The 26,629-nt window shown below is 36.1% G+C and overlaps 1 protein-coding gene across 1 annotated transcript in view; it reads left to right on the top strand.

Moving 5' to 3' along the window:
- The window catches only part of COL5A2 (collagen type V alpha 2 chain), a 100,516-nt gene that overhangs the window by 48,996 nt on the left and 24,891 nt on the right, over window positions 1-26,629 (top strand). Inside the window, exons 3-20 of the mRNA XM_068686489.1 lie at window positions 848-861; window positions 2,782-2,814; window positions 3,513-3,545; window positions 4,212-4,265; window positions 7,757-7,867; window positions 9,409-9,486; window positions 11,028-11,072; window positions 11,603-11,656; window positions 12,277-12,330; window positions 13,814-13,867; window positions 16,778-16,831; window positions 17,550-17,603; window positions 18,923-18,967; window positions 20,261-20,314; window positions 21,151-21,195; window positions 24,130-24,183; window positions 25,933-26,031; window positions 26,487-26,531. Of these exons, the coding sequence (XP_068542590.1) occupies window positions 848-861; window positions 2,782-2,814; window positions 3,513-3,545; window positions 4,212-4,265; window positions 7,757-7,867; window positions 9,409-9,486; window positions 11,028-11,072; window positions 11,603-11,656; window positions 12,277-12,330; window positions 13,814-13,867; window positions 16,778-16,831; window positions 17,550-17,603; window positions 18,923-18,967; window positions 20,261-20,314; window positions 21,151-21,195; window positions 24,130-24,183; window positions 25,933-26,031; window positions 26,487-26,531 (980 nt within the window). The remainder of the gene's footprint in view (window positions 1-847; window positions 862-2,781; window positions 2,815-3,512; window positions 3,546-4,211; window positions 4,266-7,756; window positions 7,868-9,408; window positions 9,487-11,027; window positions 11,073-11,602; window positions 11,657-12,276; window positions 12,331-13,813; window positions 13,868-16,777; window positions 16,832-17,549; window positions 17,604-18,922; window positions 18,968-20,260; window positions 20,315-21,150; window positions 21,196-24,129; window positions 24,184-25,932; window positions 26,032-26,486; window positions 26,532-26,629) is intronic.

The following is a 26,629-nucleotide window of genomic DNA, read 5'->3' as shown; positions in this document are numbered from 1 at the left end:
ATCCGAACTATTCTTTATATGACAATTAAAGCATTTATTTATTTTTTCAGGAGGTATAATGACTGTTGATTAACTTAGTATAGAACAAAATAGTAATGAAGAGTGCGTGGTAGGGACTTGTGTAATTGAGCAATGGAGCAAGATGTGGCAAGCATTAATAAGCAGATGGGGTGCCTCCTGCTGTGTTTTGGGAGGCATTAGGCCAAGGCCAACAGATACACCCATAAGATATAAGAGCAGTATGGAAACATTCCAGAATTCCTTACTGTTTTTCAAGGTATTAATAAAATATTCCTCTGAAGGATGTTTGTGGATAGGAGTGTGGCTGCGTGGCTCTGAATTCAGGCATGTGTGATATTGTAAAACTTTAACCAAAAAAAAAGTCAAAGACCCTCCCGTCAGCTCTGTCTTTTGAAAAACACCGTGTTGTATGTTGTGGGTCCGTCAGCATTGCTTGTATGCAGATCTGTAATAAAACTTTGTTTGACCTGACTGCCAACCATTCAGCCAGTGCTAAAAGCTTCTGAGAGTTCCCCACAGGGCGTTCTGCATTCCTGAAGTGCTGCTTCTTACCTTTGCAATGCTGGAAAAGGCTGAGGGTCAGGGACATCACTGAGACCTTTCTGGTTCCTCACACATGAAGGAGGGAGGATGTGTATCTCTGGGACCGTCTCCAGGTCTCTGTGCATCCAGGGTCTGGATGGTTCTAGTTGTAACTCCTTCACTCAACTGTTACCATGTCTGTCTCTTCTGTCTCTTGGAGTAAAAACATTAATTGTTTCTCTCTCTCTCTCTCTCTCTCTTTTTTTTTTTTTTTTTTTTTTTTTTTTTTTATCCCTTTTAATAGGTAGAGGAAGAAAGGTAAGACTTCTTTATTTGTTTACTTATTTTTAAACATATTACAACTGTTAAAAAGTATCTTGCATCACCTTGGAGCACTTTACAGTAAATAAATATAAGCTCTTGTAAAAGCAATTAATTCTTTTTCTCTTGTTCTTCCACAAGATGGGAAGAAGCAAATCTTCATGGAAAAAATCCTGGGATGCAGGCAAAAAATCCTAGTCTTAATATAGAGAATCCCAAAATATAGAATATAGAATTCCCCATTTTGCAGTGCTGCAAAATGATGGAAGGGAACCACCATTTTATTAGAAGTCAAAGTCCTAAAACTCTCAGCTTGGCTTTGCTGAAACTTTTTGCTGCCTGGTGTGCGCTAGGTAGCACAGCCACTCTTTAAACATTCCTGCTGTATTTGTTGACACTTTGTGCAGGAGGTATGTCTTCTATTCAGGTGCAAGGCATTACTGCATCTTGTCTAGACATCCTGGGGTTGGCTTTAAACTACACGGAATTCAGGTAACAACCACAAGATAGCTGTTGCACTACTGCATATAGGGCAGAGCAGCCCCTGAGGTATCGTGCAAGGCTGGTACATCAGCTTTGCAGCCCGTCTTGCTTATCGCTGCACCAGATGTAATTGCAGGAACCTATATGACAACCTCTACTGGTAGGCAAACATACCCCAGATCTGTTCTGCCTTACTGGTATCCCAGGGCACTGATGTGATGAGCTCCATCACAAAGATATACCTCCAAGTTCAAGTTTTTCAAGATGTTTTACACTGCTCTTTGATCTAAATCATGTTTTTAAGAATAACTTTGTTTTTCTTACATTTGCTGATGTATTTAATTTTATATACTTGGCCATGAATAAAGTGGGCTTTGTATAAATCACTAGAGGATTGCCCAAATATCATAAAAACACTCAGCCATATTTAAAGGTATGAAACCACTGTTAAAAATGGTAATTTTTTTTTTTTGACACCCTTTGTACTTTCACTGTGGAATTAGTTCAGGGTGCCCCAGGCAGCTTGCATCACATCACGACTACGTTTAGGCACCGTTAAGTAAAACATTGGCAGCTGATACCTGAGGGCTCATGCAGGTCCCCTCCGACAGACAGCTCTGTAGGCGCTGGGTATGTCTGAGTGCAGGATGGAGACGCATTCTGAGTTTCTGAGATGGTAAGCAGCCTCAAGAAGTAATTGAAATTAATTTTAGGTTATCAAGTATATACTCTCCTTAAAACTGAGCATCTCTCTGTGGAGAGGTAGTTTGTGGAAATAAATGGACTGTGACCAGCTCACTACTTGCTAAATGAGGCAGGAAATTTTGCATGTTTACAAAGCCCTCATTTTCTCTTAATAAAATGGTTACCACCAGTAGGTCTAAATCGAGTTATTTTATTTAGTGTGTAATCATTGTGAACACATTCAGCACAGAGAAAAGTCAATTGCTAAATGCAATCCCCTTCATTCTGAGGCCGTGCAACTTGGCTTTGTATTCTGTCCCTACACTGCAGGTGGACATGCAGGTTTTGTATGTCCATGTAATGAATTCTAATTTAATGTCTTGAAGAAATGGCATCTGAATGCTGCTGTGGGTTTTGCATTTCAACTGAATCAAATCATCCCATAACAGAGCGGCAGCATGTTTTCTACTACTTAAAAAAAATGATGGTAATTTCTTACTTTGTATCTTTTTTTCATCCAGCATGTTGTGCAGTTAGAGAAACTCAGTTAATTTATAGCCTTCATTTAATCAGTGTCTGTACTCATTAAAATAGTGTGGATTAACTATTGCAGGGACTTTAATTTAGTCACAGTTGTATCCTTAGAAAAGTCTCTGCATTTGTCACAGTCACAGGAATTACATTGGTGAAACTTACTGTTAATTTCACTTGTTTTCTGCCATCTGATGATTTTGCATCCTTTTCCTACAGGGGCAAAAAGGAGAACCTGGAATAGTGCCACCTGTGAGTCCATTTTTTCTTCATTTATCTACACCCCCCAGAAGTGTACATTTCAGTGCTTAAGACAGAATTGCAGCTATTAAAGAAATGCAATACAAATGTACAAGCTGGTAGTGAAAGGTGTGGAATGAATTACCCTGTGTCACATACGGGACATTGGAAATGCCTGTCATTTGCATTTTGGGAAAAGGATCTTAGAGTTAAAAGTGTCATAATCTTTATAGTTAAATTCTGTGGAGGTATGGTGGTATATTAGTGTTTGGAAAGAGTAGAAACATTAAAGAAAACGATATAAATTCTCCCTTTCTACCTTTATTGTACATTTCTGGAATTATGGAGTCATTTACGTTGGAAAAGACCCATAATATTGTCAACTTCAACCATCATCTAACACTCAAAAACATGCTGAAGTCCACTGCTAAACCAGGTCCCTAAGTGCCATACCCACATATGTTTTAAACACCTCCAGGGATGGCAACTCCACCAACTCCTTGAGCAGCCTGTTACAATGCCTAACCATTCCTGCTTTAAAGTGGGGAAACAAAAGGCTAGGTAAATAATTGAGACTAAATCATTGTCATTCACTTATTTATCTCCTTTTTTTTTTTTTTTTTTTTTTTCTCCTTTGTACAGAATAACAGTGATACTTTGTTATAGGCATAACATTGTGTGGTAACTTTAATTTCTATTGCCTTATTTAGGTTTCAGGAATACGAGGCCGCCCAGGACCTGCAGTGAGTATTTTCGGAACTTCTGTTTCTCTGATGATAGCATTCTCCACTTTCTGCCACTTCTGTTTTGTATTGTGAGAATGATGTGAAGGAAGAATCTTCCATGCGTGTGATAGGGGGCATTGTCTGCCAAACTGCTGAATTTGAGGAGGGATCGCAATTCTGGGATTTTGTACTAGTGTCAGGTCAGCCAATGCCCTAAGCAAACGGATGTGTGCTTGTAGAACATGCATGTTTGAGGACCTTTGAGCAAGTTTGTCGCTGGGGAATGCTTTTCTAACAGGAGTAGGAGGAGATGCAGTATGCTCTCCAGCTGCGACTAAGCAGAGAGCAGTTCTGGACTAGCAGGAAGGGTGTCTCAGACCTGTGCAACTCACTATTTATAGACTTCAGCACTCAGAAAACCTGTGCTAAATTAAGCTGTAGAGCATGTGAGATATGAAACCATTTTGTAGATCTCTGCATCCTGGTTCTGTTCCATTCAGGCAACGTGCATTTGAGAAGAGATAACTGAATATTCAGTGGTCATAGCTGTTTCCTTTATGATCATGTGGAGAAAAAAAATACCAAAAATTAAGTTTCAAATAAGCATGTTGTTTCATATATTCAAAGCTTTATAAATCATTAGCTACTTTAAGAGGCGTTCAATATTTCTAAACTTTCTTTTAGGGACCTCCAGGTTCACAAGGACCACGAGGAGAACGAGGACCTAAGGGAAGACCTGTAAGTTATTAAATATTTTTAAAATTAAGCTCTGGACTAACCTTAAGAGGTTAGATGGCTCTGAACTTTCTCCATGTCTTTGAGAGTTACCAGAGCTTTCCTCATATCTTCCAAGAATTAACTAACAAACAGAAAAAATGTTTATATCTCACCATCTCTGGATGTTCTGAGATAACTGATAGAAGCTTAGCAGTATTTCCACTAAAAGCCATAGTTTTTCAACAGTTACTTGAAGCAGCGCCTGAAAATACATTTTTTTCCAGTATTTAAAAGACAAAAGCAACAACAACAACAAAAAAACAAATCTAGAACATCATCTTCCTCTGTTTTAAGAACTTGCTGATTTTTTTTTGCTGGTTTCTGTTGTGTATCAGCAGCTGCGTGGACTTTGTGGATCAGAGTATTTCAGAAAAGACAAAGCTCAGGAAGTTAGCAGGAGTTAATATGTGACTACATATGTTGGTATGCTGGTGAATAATATAATCAAGATTGCTCAGTGGAAATACAGACTTCATAAGGGAATTTCAGCGTCTGCATGTGGAGAACCACAGAAAGGCCAAAAGGGAGTGCTGAAAATACCAAAGACGACACGTTCCTGTTGAAAAAGCTAGGGCAAAATGCAGAAGCTGTTTTTAGCAGGTTTTAAAGAATAGTATCATTGTAATTTCTATGTAGATATTTTCCTATCCCTCAGGAGAGAGCAAGCCAATACTTAGCGTATTTTGCTTGAATAACAGAGCTGCGTTTTAGGCATAGGTCTAAAATCAACTCTTTTTTGCTGTTCCTCCAGTGGATGTCTGTTGTCCATAGATGGTAATGATAGTGCTTCTAAAGACAAGGAATAAGTGTGTAGCCTCTGATTTGGATGCCAAGCCACTGCTCCTCTCTGGATCACCTTAAGACCTTTGATGAATAGCTATCAAGATACATAAAAGAATTCTTGGAGTAATTGTGAAACCTTGTCATTTGCAGAGGAACCTCGACTGTGTTTGCAGAGATATCTGAAGCATCTTCCCAGAGTGCAAGTTTATCAATGAGACACTAAATTTCTGGTCCTGTGCCATGAGTTTCTTGTATGTCTTTACAGAGTGGTGGCTAGAAACACTTAAAATATCAAAAGGCTGTGAACAGTTTGGAGTTGCATTGGCATAGATTATTAATAGTGCTTTAAAGGGATATAAAGACATTAGGAACCAGTCAGCTTCTTTGAAAACGTAATGTCAAAGGTTTTGGTGAGACCTTCTGTGTCTAAAAAAGCAAAGAGTAGTACTTTAGATTGGGAGTGCCTGCTAGTGCAGGATTCATGAATTCAGGACTATTAGTATGTAATATTCTTCAAATTCTTTGTTAGCATAACACTGAGAGAGAAACACCAAGGCTAGAGTGTGTTTGCATTTACAAAATACATCTGGGGAGGGGGAGTTTTAGAGTGTGATGCAATTACAACTAATCCTTTGAAGACAGAAAATAATCTTGAGCATGTGCAGAACCATCAGTGCATTTTGTTTCAGCATGCTTTTATACTAGATTGTAATTGAAGTAGCAGTAAAATAGATAGTAGTTTCAAAGTGCTCTACTGTGAATTGCATTTCCTTTTATTCCATTACAGGCAAAATCTGTACTAATGTCTCCTGACCAGCAGCAGCAATGGGCCAGAATTATTACTGTCATTATCCTGAATACATGTTTAAAGGATGCCACCTTGTGGCTTGTGCTAGGTTTTTAATATATTAAACCTCACTACTGTGAGCTGGTGGAAGAAAATGAAAGGCTTTTAATATGCATATAAATTCATATATATTATTAATTATAATCATTATTTTATTAAAATATAATAAAATTTTGTTACATACCATCAGTTAGTTACCAGCTATAAATACAAACAAGCGTTTCAGGGACTTTTGGGGTTTTGAGATAGGGGTGGTTGCAGTGTTGCTCTTCAAGCAGGATTGGTAACTAAAAAAGTAGTTCCTTTTCTAAGACAGAACTAAAAAGAATATCACTTTTTCTAAATCAGATCTTGTTAATGCATCACAGTTTGGGTACTGAAAAATCACTAGTTATTTTATAGAAGTCTGATGAATTCTTTCAGGCAAATCTGTTTTTTCTCTAATGCGTAGCTGTGTTTTCCTTTTGTGCTGAGAATAAAGGAAAGAAAACTTAAGGTTTTCCTCCTTCAGACATTGTACACTTTTAAGTTTGGCAGTGTATATTTATTTTTGATAGAAATACTAGATAATAAAGTTTTCTGAAAGAACCTTCTGTTCCCATCCAACGTGCAACAATCTGCACGTGAGTTTCAGAATAGCATCTATTTACAACTTATGTTCTGCAAGTGTATGTGTATTTGATACGAAAAAATTGTCCTCTGATTACCAGGCATATAGAAATTCAGGTCATAAAGATATATTGAGAAATAATAGGAAAAAATTAGCTTGTTTTCTGAGAGTTTCCAGGAACCCTATTGTCAGTACTATGCCAATGTAGCTCTTTCCCAAAGAATGCTTTTTCTTTAAAGTGCACACAGTGCTAGTTCAAACCATACTAGTTCAGACCCTAAGTTCCACTGAAATTTGTTGCAGACTGCATGGAAATATATGCCTCATCTCATGGAAATACAAGCAATCTGTCTGATTGTGTTTGTAAAGATGAGTCATTGAGCCAGGCTTCCAAAGTTTTCTGTGTAAGGATTCTGAAGGTAGAAGAGCTCGTTATACAGTTTTTTTTTTTCCTTACTCTTTTCCAGCATTTTTCTTCCAACTGAAGGAAGCAAGTGTGACAATTAATTTGAAATCCATACTTATGATTGAAGTATATACGTATTGGCCATACTGCTATTGATTTTGTTCCATTAATGTCTTATTAGCTGCTTCTGTATTTAATTTTGGTTCTGACAAAACTGCATTCATAAGATGAATGCAATTTAGGAATCAAAAGTGAACAATAAAAATGGGAGCAATGGGATAGCCTCCTAACCTATTCTGCAAACACTAATTAGAGATAACATCGACACCAAGGGAGTTACTCTGCATTTTTGGTAGTGTAAGTGTTGGGAATTTAGGAATAGTATGAGCTAAACCATTTGTGATGTCAAGAGGCTGCAGAAATCAATCTTGCTGGAATTCTCTGTGTGTGTTTTATGTATGTGCACTAATTTGAGCTATCTGTACTTTATAAATAAATTTCTGTTGTTCTATATAATGCACAGCAGTTTATCAGGAATAGTATACTCGAATATGAAGTTATAGGAAGCCTAAGTTTCTAGAATAGCCTTTGAGAGAAATTGCTCCAATTTACTCGTGTGCTGGATTCATAACTCATTTTAGTCAGTGCTTCTGATCTGAAAGTAAGAATATATGTTGATGGATGGTGTTTTTTTGGAAGATCTTTCTTTGCAAATTTGGATTTATCACAGATGATACCATTTGCCATTTACAAGGCTACTCCTGAATACCTGTGCACACTCTCTGCATTTATCATTTTCTTTCTAGGGTCCTCGTGGTCCTCAAGGGATTGATGGGGAACCTGGTATCCCTGGCCAGCCTGGTGACCCTGGTCCTCCTGGACATCCTACCCACCCAGGACCAGACGGACTAAGCAGGGTAAGTTTTTCAATTGGTTTGATAGAAAGTGGAGTGAGTGTCTGGATAAGTTCACATGTAACAGAATAACTTCTCTATGCTTTAGCAAATACAGAAAACTATGTTCATCATTCCTGCCTCTCAGTAATGAGGGGTGGTGGCTAGCAGCAATGAAAGTTTCACTGAAAATTGGAACACACTGAAAAGCTCTGAAAGGACACACCTCTTATCATGTATTTTAACAATTAGAAAAGCCAAGGTGCCCAAATCTAAGTAGGGTTCTATTAAATGCAAGGGTTCATGGAAACTGATAAACTAAATCAGGAATACAGAAGAAGAAGAAAAAAAGATGGATTATATTTCAGGAAATAATCAGTGGAGCAATTAAAATGTGGTCAAGTCTGTTTCTTGCTGAAATTAATCACACCACCACTTGGATGATTAAGTCAGAAATTATCTGTGGAAAGCCATGTTAACCAGCCCTAGATTTGGAAAACGTATTCTGCAAGACTTATTTATTTTTTTTTCCCCAAAAAAATCTGTGGAAGACTAATGATTGATAATGAAATACGTATCTGAATTTCTGAAGTATATTCAGTTAAATGTTTGTTTCTATTTGGAACGTAGCTGTTTTGATTTCTACCTCCATTGTTCCTGCAACATCACTGAAAATCTCTTTCCAAATCTCTTCAGCACAGAGAACTGCAGAAGAACCAGGATGGGTGATAGACCACCATCCTTCATGAATTTCAACAAAAAATATTTTCTGGCCAGAAATTTAAGGCATTTTTGGTTTATATTTCTGTTTCTGAAGTTAGGCAATCTCCAGTCTTTAAGAAGGTGTGTTTGGAGATGCATCGCAGAAGACCTGAATATGCATATGTGCTGTAGGTTGTTCTCAGACATTTTAAGCTCTGACCTGCCATGAGCAAGGAACTGTCTCTGAACCAAACAAAATAAAACTGTTGATTTCAACTACTTCTGCAAGCACGAAAATGGAAGATTGTCTGAGAGTTCTCGTTGCTCTAACACATTTGTCACTGCGAATTGTCATGAATAAACAGCTGTGCCCTTCAACTTTGCTGGATAAGGGCAGCACAGTCAAAATACTGATATGCAATCATAAAATTGGCTACATTTTCATTTAACTTCAGATGTTTCTAAACTTGAAGCACAGTAAGTGAAAACAAATCAGTCTGAGAAGAAATGAAGTAATATTGCAGGTGAAGCTAAGGTGTGATTCATATTGGAGGGCAGTGAAAGAAATCTAATTATTTTCTTGGGAAGCTTTCCTCTATCTAGGTCATCTTCATGTTCGTTTATTATTAAAGTGGGTGTAGAGTCAGAATAGTAAGCAGACAACATGATGCATTTGACTGTTTTATGATTCTTTAGACCACGTCAAATGTATAGGAAAGAAGACTTTTATTTTACTGATTGAAACAAGAATTTACTTGTTAGTGCTGCAAAGCTAATGTAAATAATGAAGAGTTGCATAGAATTTTGCCTTGTGAATCATCAATGTGACTGACACCTAAAATCACCCATCATATTTTTTTCAGCCGTTTGCAGCTCAGATGGCAGGACTGGATGAAAAATCTGGACTTGGTAGTCAGATGGGACTGATGCCTGGTGCAGTGGTAAGACCAGATTAGCCCTGTACTGTAGAAAAATCTAAAACGAAGTGCATATACAAAAACCAAGAGAATTCTCCTCAACTTCCTAATAGTCCTGAACTATCTAACTATCTAGAACCTGAATATACAGAATTTTCTTGTGTAGTTTTGCATAGTATCTGAAAACAATGAAAAAAGGTTCTTTGGTTATAGTGAAAGCTTTTTGTCCCTCCTTTTTGTCTCTCCTCCTGAAATACAGCAGCTATTACCAATTAGGTATGGAAAAACAAACAAACAAACAAAACACAACAAAACAAACAAAAAATCTTTAGATTTTCTCATTTCTCGAGTCACTGCAGAGGAACTGCAGAGCATCAGGTATAATGCAAAGCAGAACAAACAAATATGTAACTTTGAAGGCTCTTTTTCATGTTGCGACATCAAAGATAGTTATTTTTGGTAGCAATTTAAAAGAGTATTTCTGAAACCATCTGTGAACTTATTATTTTAAGACGGACATTCTCTTTATCCAATGAGTCCAGTTTTATGATTGAAATCTCTCACTGTTTAGGTATGCCTTTTGCTTTTAGTGTAGTAAGAACAGTGGTAACATGGAATATATATATATTTTTACCATCTGTGAAAAACATTTTGCCACCCTAAGCTGTCTCTGTTTGAACTCTTTTGGTTAATTTTTAAGTTTTTACTTTTTACTATGTGTACTATGTGTATTTACCATGTTGTGAAGATACTGTTAGCATTTTTTTTTGAACCTTTCCCCCTATATTTTTTAGCATTCTTTCTCGAGGAAATTGTCCTTCAGTAATTGCATTGTCCATGAGTTTTCCTACCTGTGTCTTATCCATCCAAGTCCCCACCAGTAAACTTTGAACTGTTTTAACACTCTTTGAAAGGTTCTCAGTAAAATTCAGTAACTGACTGTCATTCAGCTGATCCACTGCGTTTTGGTTTTATTCTTAATTAGAACTTTTAAATGGCCTATGAGTAATTCTTTAGCATTTGGTTTGCAAAAAGGATTTAAAATGCAATGTAAAAATTTGTAAAAATGAATGAACTGTGTGTTAAAGATGACCTCTGTCAAAATGCAAGTTATTGCCCGCTATATATTTTTTTGTGTGTTGCTAGAAGGAAAAGCATTACTTTCAGGATTATTTTTACTTCATAGTACAAGTTATAATGAAGCATGAGATTTTTCTAAAAATACCATGAAAATGTAAAGGAGAATTTTCTGTAACAAACATCAACCATTTGGAAGCTGTTCTGGTATTTTGTGTGATTCATGAAAATGCATCCTTCCATTGCCGCTTGTTCCTGCTCATGGCCAAGAACAGCACTATGAGTTTATTTTGACATTAATTACGTTATTAGATTAATCTAAGTAATGATGTTCAATTCAAGGAGAGACTCTTCTCACCAACTATACTTGTAGTCTTACATTTTTTTCAATAGTTATGCATTATAAGGAAATTTTTGCTGTCAGTGCAGAATGAACATTACTTAGGGACGCATGATTTTCAGTGTGTAACTATTTATGGTTTTGATAGGGTCCAGTGGGTCCAAGAGGTCCTCAAGGTCTCCAAGGAAAACAAGTAAGTGTTTCATATCATGGGATTTAAGATAATTGGCCAAAAAAGACAAATCACATAGTGACTTGTATATGTAGAAGAGAACTCAGCTCTGAGCCATGTCTTTCTTCAAGAATGGCTGAATGCATCTTCATCTAGATGTGAACCTAAATATCCTGCTCTCGAACTCTGTTCCAGATGTACTCTATAGACAGAAATTAACTTGGAAAGAGCAATTAATTAGACACTTAAAAAAGGTTAAATCCAGCACACATCTTTTAATGAGTAAACAGTAATGAAAATGGTGTCTGTTTGGGTGTTTTCAGTATTAGGATGGTGTTAGTGTCCAGTGGGTTTTAAGTATGGCTGATGACTTATCCCTCAAGCTTTAGATCTTAGCGTCTACCTTCCACTTGTTTTGCAGAGTGAATTGCTTCTGAATTAGAATCCAGACTGTTCCATGATCTGTTGTTTTCCTGATCATGGATTTTAATTTACATCCTTTCATGTTTGCTTTTTGGAATTTTTAATTGTACTTATGTCACTAATTTTAGGGCGGTGCTGGTCCCACAGGCCCACCTGGTGAACCTGGAGATCCAGGACCTATGGTAAGGCAAAATAAACACAAACCCTTCTACAATAAAATAGTAAACAGTTTATTATACCTCCTTATTTTAGAAGTTTATTTTTTTTTTCTTCATATTGTCTCAAGCAAAGCTATCAATTAACTACTACTTAGTCAAGAGTTGAGGGGTTCAAAGCATATTGCCTTGTATCAGTGAATTTGAATTGTTTTGTATCTGAATAATAATTATGATTATTATAAGCAATCATTATTACTTTGCCACCACAGGCCTGAGGATGATTAAGCACTAGTAACACTGTAGCTACTAGGTGTTGCTATCACACAAAGGAAGATTAAAATATTCTCTTTATTTTGGGAATTGATATAATGACCAAAGGTAAAAGTGAGAGACAATATGGGAACAAAAACAACTGTTTTTTATTTATTTATTTTCTCCTGAAGAATCCATCCTCCATTCTTATATAACTTAATGCTGGTTTCTTAGGGACAGGGTGGTTAGAAAGAGCACCACAGTATTTAACAAGCATGTTTTGGCATAAAGTCATCCTTTCTCTACGCTTGTTTTTGTAAAGCAAGACTTTCAGATGGAGCGATTTTAGTGATGTCTAAACTGACTTCTCAACAAATATATTTATTCCTTAGGGTCCAGTTGGTTCTCGCGGTCCAGAAGGACCTCCAGGCAAACCTGGTGAAGATGTAAGTTTGTTATTCTTCTTTTCTTGTTTTATTTTTAATAAAACAAATATTGGCTTCTTTGAAACAATGACTAACCAGCAGATGTGCCTGTCACAGCTACTCTTTTCTACTTCCTTTTCTTTGTAATCATACTTCTCATTATTGCAGTATTATAACAATAACCGTAGGAATGGATATTTCCCAGAATATCCTTTCTTCTCATTACATGTTACCATGATACCTGTGGTTTAAACACTGTGTTTTTATTGTTTCTTGCCTCAGCCAGTTCTTCAGTTAAGATATCTATCTTGAAATCAACCTTGACACATGCTTGACTGTATGCAGCAGTTACTAGGGAGCAATTTGCAGCACCTCCTCTCTTTGGGATCATGTGATGATAACATTTACCCAGATCAGGACAATAAAATTGTACTATATAAAAACTTAATAGTTTATTATATCCATAACTGATTTTATGACTATGTATACATATATATTTATATTACATGTATAATACACAGATATAAATAAATATATATGTAATGCACAACAGTAACCTAAGATTTTTCCATTAGACATATATTTGCAAAGCATGTTAAATCTATCTGAGTTGTAAATTGTTACTGAGAAGTGAGATGAAACCTGAAGGAGCCAGATGATTTAATGTAGAAATCACCACAGTTTCTGTAATCTTTGCTTTCCTGTAAACTGTACAAGAAGTCATAAGAATCTTTGGAAACAGTTTATTCTCAACTCTCAATGCACTGAAACTAAATCTCAATACTACTTGAAGAACTTGCTCCGTTTCCATTTATGTTTGTATGGGGCACTTTAATTGCATCTGTGATGTGATTTACTGTGTCTCTGTCCAGAAACTGTTTTTCTGAAGCCTTTCATATTCCTGCAGCCCAGTGCCCTGGAAGTATTTGAACTAACTGATTCACATAAAGGAATATTTGGTTGTGGCTGTGGAGGACTTTGAATAGTTCTTAAAATATGCTTGTTTAGTTCTACCACATTTTATTTCCTATTGCATCATGGAGAAAATAGTTACTGACTTAGAATTGAATTATACCCATTTTAAAACAGATTTTGAGTAGAAGTAATGAGCTATAATGCAAACGGTTTTAGATTGCTGCTTGTAATGAAATTTAAATTAATTTTTCAGCAAAGTGATGGCAAAAGTTTGCCTGGTTAATTCCCAGGAAAACCACATTGCAGCGCCACCTTGTGATGCTGAGAGGCATTTTGGACTCAATCTTCAGTTTCCACAAAACTTTGTTCAATACATTTTTTAAATTAACATGCCTAATGCACATTGTTAGTCAAGTGTGCATTTGATTTATGTCATTGACGTTGTTACAGTAAAGAGAAAATTTATAATACTGATGTGCTGAAATAGGACATTTGAATGTCATTATTTGTTTGAATAGAAAATGGTAAGATAATTTTATTTGCTATATTTGCTATTTTCATATGTTCTTTTTTTTTTTTTTTTCCTTAGGGTGAACCCGGTAGACCAGGACAATCTGGTGAGCCTGGATTCCCAGGATCTCCAGTAAGAACATAATTATTTACATTTTAGTAATTAATAATAATTGTGTCACCAGTATCTGTTTTAACAGTAAGTGCAAAGCTTGCCCTTTCAGTTTCTGAAGTACTTGTGTCATCTAACTCTAATGATCCTGATCAGCGTAATAGCCAAGAAACAAATAAGTGATTCAATGGCCCTTGTGTTAATGTTGCGAGTTGTTTTATAGGTGCATGTTTCAACTATTTCATAGATGAAATATGCATAAAACAGATGACAGTGCATGCAAGTTGTACAGTTCCCAGTATTTCACATAGTCATTCACAGTCATGTGCAAACAGTGCTGAGAGATATAAAATGATGTCAGGTTACGGTGGCAATGTCTGTCTTTCAAACAGTCAGTCTGAGGGACAGGGAAAGAAGGAATGGCATTGTAACTATAAGTAAAATTTATTTTCAGTATGAAAAAGCGATTAAGGATTTCCGAATAGTAGGTACATGTATTTGTAGTGCAGAGGGTACTCATAATGGTTAACTTTAGAAATAAGAGAAAGCAGTTATATCTAAAATGTCATTATCATCACATATAATTTTGGCTCATATTATGAATTCTGCTTTTGTTCGTCCCATTTCTGCACCTTGAAGGGAGCTGTAGTGTGGCCAAAAAGGGGACAGATACATCTCAGAACGGAAGCCACTTGATACACATCATCTCTTAAGCTGCCTCCTTTTCTTTCAAGCATACAGCTTTTGCCTGGTAATTTTGTTAGCAACGGGAGATATGAGCTCTTAGAGAGAGAAAGAAATGATCTTTTAATGAGGCAGCATTTTTTCCTAAGCTTCCCTCCAAAGCTTTTATAAAACACAGTGTTTTATAAGCTGCTTGAGGCTAATGTAGTCTGCAGAGTGTTCTGTTCAGATCAAGCTGTTTTATTTTTGCTCAATAAAATCATCTTCACTTCATATGTTTTTAGAATAGTGCATGCTATTGAACATCATCTGCATTTAAAGCCTCTAATAAAATCTTGGGAAAAGTTGATTTGAGAGAACATAGTTATCCTCATAGTTATCCTCAACCGAGGATACTGTGGAGAGTAGGGTACAGTAAAAGCATCCTGAAGGACTGAAGCACTGGGAATTTTTAGCTAGTAACTTCTAACAGTATTTCTCCCTTTGCTCATGATAAATCTAGTTTAACAGATTTGCAGATTCTTTCTACAATGACAAGCTACTAGAGAATAGGATTTGTGTTCTCTTTAAAATCAAAAGACCTTTGAATGAAGGAAAGAAGTATTTTTACTGCACACCCACAAAAATTAACTAAGAGTTTGCTGCAATTGCACAATATCAGATAGAACAGCATTGATTACACAGTTGGTATGTCAGAGAAGTGTGTAATGCCTTGATCAATGACAAGCCTCATAGACTTCTACAGGTATGTCTGATGAGTATTTCCCCTCGGGCAGGATTTGCCTGCTTACCATGTGACTTGTCCCATGTGTGTGCTTCGTTTGATTGCCCTGGTTGTATAAGATGATATACATATACCCCTGCTTGAGCACAGCTCGAATAAATTGGTTTTATGGGCTCTGTTCTGTCTAAAGAAGCATAATTTGTACAATTTCAAATTTACATGCTAGGCTTTGTACAGTGACAGAGATTGTCCTTCACTGAAACTCACTGAGTATAAGTAACTTCAAGCAATCTACCCTACTCGTTTCAGAAAATTCATACCTTTATGAAGTAATTTGTCCCTTAGGAATCTGTAGATTCTGGAGTGATTTCCAACTGAACCTTATGATCAAATATTATCCACATAATTGACTACGGGAAAGACTTTTGTTACAAAGACCTTTCTTACATTTCTTAATGCTAACAAGGAAACAGCTTGAGCATATATAAAGTGCTTTTCTCTCATGCTGAGGTCTTAGATGTTCTTTTTCAAAGTTACTTCACGGTGCTTCATTTTCTATTATATATCTTTATGAGTTTTCGGTATTCCAAAATGCATGAAATATGCTATTTTTGAAAATTTTGGTTGAGAGGTACTCAATTTTTATTCTTTTCACTAAGCAAGATACCGATGCGCTTTCTTGAATAGAAAATCATGACTGAAGTGCCCTTGGTTGCAATGAGACCACACAGGGAGTGAAGTCCTCTCAAAGCAGAAAAAATTGATCTCTGGTGTTGGTTTCCTAGATAGGTTTGAGAGGCTCCTTCTGGTACATGTTTTTTGTTTATTAAAAGACTGTAGATCAGTAATTCTTTCAAAAACGTGTATTTGGACAAGGAATGAGTTGTAAGTCCATACAGCTGTGGAGAGCTGGGGGAGGTGGAAATGCCCAGCTGCCATTGAAGTGAAAAAGCCCCTTTCGTTACTTAACCTTTCCTGAAAGAGAAATTCTGAAATTTGGTAGAAATTAAAGATCAAGGCAACTTTACTTTAAATGCTAGGTATGTTTTAATTGCTCTTTGTCATGCTATCTGTCTGATACATTCTGATATAACATGTACAGTTAGCAGTTTGGCTTCAGTTTCTGTATTATGTTAAACGATAACTGATTTTTGACTTCTGTTTAATTAAGGATTCTCCATATAAAGCTTCAAAACTTGATCTAGCATTGTGTTTTTTTTTTTCATTACTTTTGTTGAAATTTAAGGTTTGATCATATACCAATGTAAGTTATAAAAATTTTGGTATCAGTGAAAAAGCATATAACTCGAGGATTGTCTAGCTTCATAGGATGTTATGTTGTATTATCTGTGATCCTCTCAAATTCTATACTTGGCTGTATTATTCACCAAGCTGAAGGAGTACTAGGAATATCATTATTAATGTAACTACTGTCTTCCCTGTTAGCAACATTACTGGGGTTATCTGCAGAAATCGGTGTTTTACTTTTGTTGTTCTTGTTTTTTCTCCTTTTTTCTACTTAGGGGCCTCGAGGCTTTCCTGGTGCTCCAGGTCTTCCAGGTCTTAAGGGTCACAGGGTAAGAAACAAGGTTTCCCTCTCCTTATTCATAACGTTTCAAGACAATTTCAGTGCAAAGACATTCAGCTTGGTTTGTATCTGTGGTGAATCTGACTACACTGTTAGTCCTGCCAATCACAGCAGAACCACTGCCACTAGACAGAAAGAGGGCCTTGCAGAAAATCAGTGCTATTCCCAGCTAAGCTGACCTCCATGTTATATTCTTGTGTCTTCGCTTTATTTTCAAATGTTCTGGGAATCTGGAAGAAGCCTGCGTGAGCCCTGCCAAGCTTCAGGAGGCACAAACCTGACAGTTCTCTCACTTTGTTGGCAAGTCTTGTGGTAGGGTGGGGAACTCGAGAGGTGGATATGTTTGCAAGATGGACTGATTACAAATTACTGAGTTTTCTGGCCAGAACTTTACTTCAGGGAGGAATAAATAGGTTTCCTATGGCTCAGAGCCTCATCCCTGTTGTTTTAGGATTTTTTTTTTAAACTCTTGTTTTAAAAAGGAAACTAAATCCAAGGAAATGTACCTTGTACAAATGGTTTCCATTTAGAAAAAGTTTAGAAACTTTTTCCCCTTTTCCATCTGTTTTTTATTTTTTTCCCCCTTCTTTCTTGCTCTTGCCACCTCAGGTCCATTCTTAAGGCTTTAACATTGAATTATTTTAACAATAGTAGAAATTTTGTGTGTGTGTGTATACCAATATAATCTTTCCATATAACATTTACAGGGATTGAAAGGACTTGACGGTCCAAAAGGTGAAATTGGAGCAGCTGGAGCAAAGGTATTTACATCGCTCAAAGAACTAAACACTTAAGCATGGCTTCTGAAATGCCAAAATAGTGAAAGGTAATAGATCTTTAGAACAAAGCTTTGTAACCTCTCCTATGAGTGGTACTTGCACAGAGTTACTTTTTTCCTGGAGAGGCTATATGGCATTGCCTATTTTTGCTGTGTATTCAATCCACATCAAATATTATAAACTGGCATGTCTGGGCTCCGTACAGGAAGAGAGAGTTTGAGTCAACTGCTGGTCACAGTTTCACTTGGGGCTCAGTTTTAGTCCTGTAGAGTATCATGAGGTGAATTAACTAAGGTCTCTCTGTGACACCTACACAGTGTTGAAGACAGTAAATTCTGTTAGCAAAGAGCCCGTACACATTGCCGCTTGGCTACTATATGGTTCTTGTTGGTTTTGTGGGAACTGGTTGAGAGACTGCTCCGTTGCTTTCTGAATTCCCTTGGAAATCATCAGATTGTAGTGACTTGGGTCAGACAAAGTTAAAACAGGGCGAGGACAGTTTTCTAATATTTTCTGTAGTTAATAAAATAAAGCAATTAAATCCTAACTTTCTTCTTTTAGGTTACCATAGTAGGTTTAAACTAGATTGGCTTAAAAGAAGCAGGTGTTGCAGAGGAGAGCAGAGTTTATCAAACCAAATATTTCTCACATAACAATTTTATTCTCTTAGTATTTTTGACCCTCACTGATGATCACCTTTACTACTTTAGCTCAAAGCAGTGACAACACGGGATAGCCAGCTGCATTCAATATTTTCAAGATGGATTAAAAGTTATTTTAATAAAGCATAGATTTTTTTTTTTTCAGGATTTTTCATGCTAATCAGTACCAATACTGAAACATTTTGGTTTGCTGAAGGTGATCATCATAGATGGGCTAAACCTATTCTTTCAGATTAAAAATGTAGTAAATGAAGGGAATCGTCCACAAATGTAAATTTAAATGTGTAATCAGGAGTTGAAAGCTTATCTAAGATGAGATGTCTTTGCTAAGACTGTCTACCACTTTCTGTGGATGCATCAAGAGCTGAAACATTGGACTTGACAATACTCCAGTAATTGATGAATGAAATGAAAATGAAAGAGAGAGATAGGAACACCGGGGGAGAAGAAGATGACAGTGTTTCCTGTATACCAAGGGTATATGAAATGATGTCCTTGGAGTAGGTGTGATGTGCACAAACAACTATGCAAATCTGCCTCTTAGGTCTAACATAAGTGCAGAGGAAGGGAATGAGACGTGTAGCTCTCTTATCTTCTAACCTGTTCCCTCTAACTGTGTCGTTTCATTTCACTTTCTAGGGAGAATCTGGACCAACAGGTGCCATGGGTGCAACAGGTCCTCTAGTGAGTGTCACATGTAGTGGATATTACTCACAGAACTGTTTTTAAGATTGTTCATGTTATTGCCAGTAGTGCATGCAGGAATTTTATGGTTTTGAGATCTGTACTTGATGGCTTGATGCTGAGTTTTCTCCTTATTAAGGCTTTGTTTTCTATTGAACTAAGAGTAGTTTTAGTCCATTATAAGTTGGTTTTCCTTGCAATTCACAGGCAACAATTAATAATTACGATAAATTGGAAGATTTTAACAGAAATTTGAATGTAGGTTTTGTAGTTGTTTGCCAATGCACGGAAATTTAGGGGTAACTAAATTCTTCTGCTTTTTTTTTTTTCCCTTTTTTTTTTTTTTTTTCCCCCTCCAGTGTGTTGATGCTTCATATGGATTAGGTTATCACATTCTGTGATAGAAATGGAATAATTTAGATCAGAGATGCACTAAGTAAGAAAATCACAGAGAGAGGATTTGGGAGGTTATGAGATTATGGTGAGGATATGCATGTGTGGCATAAAAATAGATAAACTTTTTCTCAGAGTAGATTTCATTCAGATGCCATTTTGGAAAACTGTAAGCAGTATAAAATTTCAAAAATCCACTTTCAGCAGTGCTTACAGATGTAAAGCACCTGTCTGATATCAGTTAATGGCATCTCTGTGAAGCACTGTCTTGTGTCAGGCAGAATGCAATGTCCCTGAAGTGGAACCTAGTTTGTGAATGAGCCATAGTAAATGAGATTGCATTATTGACCCTAGTGAGTGTATATAGAATTTATTCTGATGTGTTTAAAATGAGAAATACTGTTGGAGCAGGAAAAGAGAAATTGCAGTCTATTAAATTTCCACTGGGCAAGCCTGTGAGGCTGCAAGGATTTATGTAAGCTGCTACTACTTTCCTGCCATAGAACAAGATAAGGAACAATTGCAGGAAGAAAAAAACACAGCCCTTGGTTTTTGCAACCATCGTTCACATAGCCTGTTCTTATTGTGCTTGTAGGCTCAGTGAAACTAATCATGTTCTTGTTACAAACACATAAAGAAGGTGGAACAGAAAAGTGCTGAAGAGTAATACAGTACAGAACTTCTCTGAAGGAAAAGTAAAGTCAAGGCTTTTGAAGAAAAAGTAAAAAGAACTGAAAAAGATGGATTAAAAAGAGGGGGGTGGGATGGGGAGGGGAGCGGGAGCATCCCCTCTGCTATGGAGGAAAACTCAAGTGAGCTGTGTTTTCTACTTTTTGTTATTCTACCATGATGAGCTCTTGAATGCTGATTTTATTTATTTATTTTAATTCTCTCTTCAAGGGACCTAGAGGAATGCCAGGAGAGAGAGGTCGAATTGGACCACAGGGTGCCCCTGTAAGTAGGGTCTTGATTCTGTTTCCTTGTAATTCGTCTGTTTTAAAGCCATTAGCCTGGAAGTGTTTTTTTTTTTTTTTTTTTTTTTTTTTTTTCTCTCTCTCTCGTGTGTGTGTGTGTGACTGCTAGTCACTTCCATTGTGACTTCTGCTTAAGAAAGTATAGACTGGACAGAGTTTTTGGGGTGAAATGATTAATGCATATTTCAGAAGTCAAAAACAATGTTAAAAAGACAATGTTAGCTGCATGGTAATTTCTCATGATAGAATTGCCCATGTAACCAAATATCCTCCCACCACTTATTTCCCACTTATTTCTGAGATTCATAAATTTCTACTTTGTTTCTGTACAATATGGCTTTTCTCTTGAAAAAGAGAGAAAAAAAAGTTTGGAAACAAGATTAAAATGAAAATCTAGGCTTTCAATTTATATTAACTATTACCATTTAACTCCAGGCAAGAAAGCAATCTTGTTAAAAATTATTCTGCTTTTCAGCAAAAAGGGGGATTAGCCTTGACATGAGACCATATTTGAGTAGAAATTTCTCTCTGTTGCTTTACATCTAGTGTAAAAAAAGCTTGTGCTTTTTTTCTTACATTTCTCCCCAGGACATTTCTCTGCTCAATTTGGTATTGTTCCATACAATGACAGTGTCAAAATATCATACTCTCTGAATTTAATAGACAAATCTGTTTACTTAAAGTAAGCATAATTTCTTCCAAAGTAATCCAGCATTTGTTTGAATGCTTTAGTCTGTATGGCTGTTACCACAACTTAAAAAAAAAAAAAAAAAAAAAAAAAAGTTCTTACAAATGTTTCTCTGTTTTCATATCTAGGGTGGACGTGGCCAGCACGGTATGCCTGGGAAGCCAGGGCCAATGGTAAGTTTCTTTCTTAATCACATTTTTATTTCACTTCATATTTAGCACTTGCCTTTTGACATCACCAAAAGAAACAAATGCCTGTTGGTAGTTGCTGGTAAAAGAAAGAGTCGCTATAATATCTGTAATTGGTTCCTGGTTCTGGCACTGACTGTAGCTTTAGTGCTGAGAAACAGTGCTCTGTATTTTACTTCATCTAAAGGTTTTAATTTGCAGAGGGGTAGGATACAGCACCTTCCCTGGAGAGATGATGCTTTGTTGCTTTTATGCAGTAGTATCCATGTTTTAGGGCTATAATTGTCTTAATGATATGTACAACAGTTTATAATTGCAGGTTATCTTCCTTTCCATATAAAGTTGACAAATGAGGTTATACCCATTCTCAGCAAGATAATGCACTCACCAATAGCAAAACTTGATACTTGCAATTAATCCATTACAAAACATGTAAAAGACAGACTTTTAATTATAGACTGTCACACACTGAACTGAAGAACCAGCAGCATGTGTGTGAACATTTTCCAAATTGCTAAAAAGTGTCTTACTGAGAAAGCCTGGTATGCATGACCGTGGAAGTTCTGACATAATTGCAATTGAGCTGAATACATGTATGACTGTGGCAGTTTAAAGTGTGGGTGTTAGCATACCAAATGGTGTTTTGTTCCTATGATGCAATATGACAGTGCATTTGCAAGCTGCATTTGAGTCAATTCACATGAGCAAATGTATGAGGAAGCCAGTGTGATTATTACCAGTTATTCAGTAGTTATGTGTTGCTTTTGCAAATGGAAGTTTAAGACAATTTCATACTCTTTGTGCTAGGCCAACTCACACCTTAAAAATGTGGAGTTTTGTTTGTGTGTGCGTTTGTTTTGCAAGCATCTCTTCTGGGATGCAGTTGACAGTTTCCGCCTGTTGATGCAGCCATCATGAACCAATCCCCAAACACACCTGACCACAATTAAAATTTCATTCTGTAGAGACTTTGTTTCATAGTGATATAAGCCCTGAGAAACATTTATTTTATATATGTCATCTTAATGAACACTTTTCTGACAAACTTCATTTAAAAAAAAAAAAAGTAACTGGAATAGAAGCAGATAAGTATTTATCTAAAGGCTTAAAAACTCAGTTATTAAGTGTATCACAAAAAAGGGCAACTTACTAGAAGAAGCTTTGAAACAGTGAAAAGATTTTTCAGTACTGAAAGCAAAATAGAGTTAAAAGGCAAGCCATTCTACATGAAGCTTGGAATTTTTATTTGGCATAAAATATGAGTTCAGCTTCACTGGATATGATAATTGGTTGACTAACATTTTTGGTAAATTCCCATTCAGTCACAAGGGAGATACTGATTCTTAATGCATATGTTTCTTATTGGAGGAAGAGTTAATGAAATGCATTGTTATCTGAGTCAGTACAGTGGTCTCCCCTAATTCTGGAATTCTCCTTGAAATGACAGAGAGATTTGGCAGATGTGTATTTTGTCCCAATAAACTGGGACATAGGTTTTCAGAATTATACTTATTGAGCTCTTACATCAGTTCTGTAGAAATCCAGTGCGAGGTCATGGCAGAAATGTTGTCTGTAATTAACACTCTCTGGTACAAATTGTTCTTATTAAGTTTGTCAGCAGAGCTTCACTACATGGAACATTTTTTCACAGTGTGCATCATATTTTACAAAAAGAGCGAAAATCAGGAAAAGAGAGAGGAATCATCTGGGAGGCCAGAATTGTAATGAATACTTATAACCACTGTGTGCCGCCACACAGAATCTACAGCAGAAATACAGCAGAAATGTTTGTCTGTTGAATATATTGTTCAGCACAAGAGGCTTTATGGAAAGGGAAATGATTTATAAATTTATTCGAAGGTCCTCAATAGGAAGCCTTTCTGTTTAATGGGGTTAGCATCATACCATGCTACAGTATATGCATCTACAGTTTGCTGTCTAGTGACTTTGGCCAGTCTTCCGTGTAATGCAAGTCCAGCTGGTTGCATCCATGCCCAACCATAAGGTGCACATGTGCTCTGCAGTATAAAACACCAAGAATTTGACTCTAGAACTAGAAATAGTGTAGCGACATCAATAGTGTGGTCTGCTCAAGCTGTCAGACTTTCCTCTGTATTGCTTTTGGGAACTGAAGATGACCTCTGCATGGAATAGTGTTTCAAGGTATGCCATAAATGAGCCTTTCCTTCTCTTCCAGAAATATCTGCCTATATCTGGACAAAAAATCCAAGCAATAAACACTTCCTGCTGTACATCTTTGTCTGTATAGCCTTGAAAACATGATACAAACCCTGCATTTTAAAGTTTGCAAATGAATTTGGTTGTGAGTTTGGGAATCTCAATGGAAGAGAAGAGTAGGAAGCATGAACATGCAGTTGCACAGCCTTTAATTATATTATTACTGGTCATATTCTTCACCTCAAAAATCTTGTCTAGCAACACAATGGTTTCAGTGGAGAAGTGACTAGTATTTCTCTTTTTTATAGGTTAGTGTTTTATGTTTAAAAGAATTGAAACTCTCCTTGGCTACTTTCTACAGGACAAATTGTGATCACTGAACAAATATCTTTTCCTTGCCATACCACAGTAATATAAACCTAGAAAGAGAAAATAAGACTTTATTAAAACTAAAATTGAAAAACAATTGCTATAATAACTTTGATTAGTGTATGTTGCAATTTGCACATTAATAGCTGAATCAAGCTGCAAATTTGCTTACAATTCAGTAAATATATTATTAAAACGTCACAATTCCATAGAATTGTGTATATCTCTCAGAAAAAAAATGTTATTTATTTTTTGTTATGAAAAATATTTTACAATGAAAATATATGTAATCCAAGAACCGTATTTACCCACTGATTAGATACTTATCTGTATGGTCTAAACAGTGGAATTGTTTGTGTCTATCTTTTACAGGGTCCACTTGGCATAACTGGTTCTCCAGGTTTTCCAGGTGCTCCTGGTGTAAAGGTAAGTAAATAAATAAATGAAATAAAACTACCTTTTAGTATGTTTAGCAACACAGAATCACCCTGGACTATATAGTGTTTCCATAATGACCTGTACTCAGATCAATAAGAATTGCTGTGAAATCAGTCTTGATATTCTTGAGAAAGAAGATGGAAATCAGAAGTCAAATGAAATAATTAGAACTCACCACAATTAAGATTTTTTTTTGTTTTCACTTTAACTTGCACTACAGGATGATAATAAGATAACTGTTATACTATGCTCCCAAAATCTTGTGCAGTTTATTTAAAGAATAACAAGATGAGTTCTGCAAGTTGAGTTGTTATGACTAATCCAAGACTTAGTATGGAAGCAGCACCTTCCGGTGACCAGTTTTGGCCAACAAGTTTTTGAGATGACCTAAAGTGGTACGAAAAATGCCTAAAACCCCAACAGAGATGTACCACAATTATTGCAATAATTCAAATGATGATTTCAAACTTTTGTGGTTCTGAGTGATTGGGCTAACATGGAAAACTTTCACTAGTTCTGGTGCTGTGTTTGTGGGAATTTCCTCTCTTGTTTTTCTAGAAACTACTCAATTATTTTTTTCCTAGTCTTGAGAATAAGTCTGCAAAGATAGAAAAGATGACTCACACAATTTCCTTATACTTCTTTCAATTGCCCTTCACCCAACTGCTCTTAGTTGTTTCTTTCCAATTCTTAAACATGACAGGATAAAATTATACAAAAAAAAATTATTTTTCAATTAGCCAGGTAGCCAAGTTCAGCAGATGTTTTGTGTTGTCATAAAGCTGGCAACATTCATGAAACTTTTTTTTTTTGGAAACGTGTCTTAATAATAGTATTAACATAACATATACAATAAAATAATAAGCCTTTTCAGTGCATGTAATAAAATGGTTTGGTATGGCTAAACAGTACTAAATATCTAAATAAATATTTGGAGAAACTGTCATGTGAAGAATCAACGAAAGCTTTTGAAAAGGAGGAGCTACCTTCAAGTTTGACCATCAGATGGTGTAAATTGGAATAGCTGCTTTGAACTTATACAAGCTAAGCAGACTACATGTTGAAAACGTGCACTTGAGTTCTGAAGATGCAATATTAATAGCATCAATTCCAAAATTCAAATTTCCTTAATAAAAATAAAATTCAAAGGAGATCTCAGAAGAAATTGTTTTGTTGGAGGAGGATCCAGTCCACCCTGGCAAGGCTTTGCTGGGAGTGATCATTTTTTTGGTCTATCATACTCTGATCAGCATAACCTTTGACAATCAGAGTATTACAGAGTATTGCATGTATGCATATATATTTGTTTGTTTAATATATAATATCGTGCTGCAACAGCAGGTTAATTTGTACTGTGCAAAATAAAAACAAATGTTACTCCCACATGTCAATGCTTGTAACAAAGCTAAAATAAAGCTTCTGAATTGCAAATCTGTCCTGGGATTTTAGATAGAGATGTCTGTCTAAAATATCTGATCTGATTTAGGCCACCGGATAGAGCGTTGCTCCTCTGTAGAAAGTTTCCTTTTATACATTGAAAAAAAATCCATTTGTAGTTTTGAAGTTTTATGTTCACATTGATGCAGAATTAAGTAAAAATATATTTTAAGGATAATGAAGTATTTAAAGATCTGAGTTGTTTTTGTCTTATGAACCTAGTATTCCTCCTTAGTTACTTTGAAGTGCTACTATTTAGATCAAAATAATCTCCAGTGGTTTTATTCTATGATGTCTTAGGGAGAAGCAGGTCCAACAGGTCCTCGTGGTCCTGAAGGCCCTCAAGGACAAAGAGGTGAAACAGGTCCACAAGGCCCAGCTGGATCACAAGGTCTTCCAGTAAGTATATTAAATTGAGTTCCTCAGTAGTTAAGTGTGTGCATGTTGCCTGTTTATAGGGAATTTTAATACCCCATTTGATAGACAGTGAATTTTGCCCAAATTACTTTTTCTTCAGAAAAGAAAATGTATCATTTATTTGTTTTCTGTTTTTGTTCAAAACAACTTTTTATAATTCAATTAAAAAAGCTTGGAAAACTTCAAGTTGCACAGTGTGGTATAGTCTCAATCCTAGAATTACTTTAAAGCTTAAGATATGAAGATGAAAAGTCACATTAACTTGCCCACTTTGTTACTATTTACATTTGCACAAGTAACAGATCCTATGCTAATATATTTATTTAATAGTCTTTATTTTCTGCTCTTGTAAAGTGCAGAAAATTGCTATCTTCTGCTTTTGTTATCAATCTTCCCCTAACTAAAATTAATTTTAATGATTTGTGTGTTATTTTTAGGGTACTGAAGGGACAGATGGTTCCCCAGGTGCTAAAGGCCCAACTGTAAGTAGTCACATGGCTTGCTGAAGAAATTATATAAGTGGCTTTATTTTATTTCCTTATATATATTATTATTTTTCTTTACCATGCTGTTATTTCTA

The sequence above is a fragment of the Anas acuta genome, chromosome 6, assembly GCF_963932015.1.
Source record: "Anas acuta chromosome 6, bAnaAcu1.1, whole genome shotgun sequence".
NCBI classification, from domain to species: domain Eukaryota; kingdom Metazoa; phylum Chordata; class Aves; order Anseriformes; family Anatidae; genus Anas; species Anas acuta.
The sequence above is the reverse complement of the archived record's forward strand: the minus strand, read 5'-3'. Positions and strand labels throughout refer to the sequence as shown.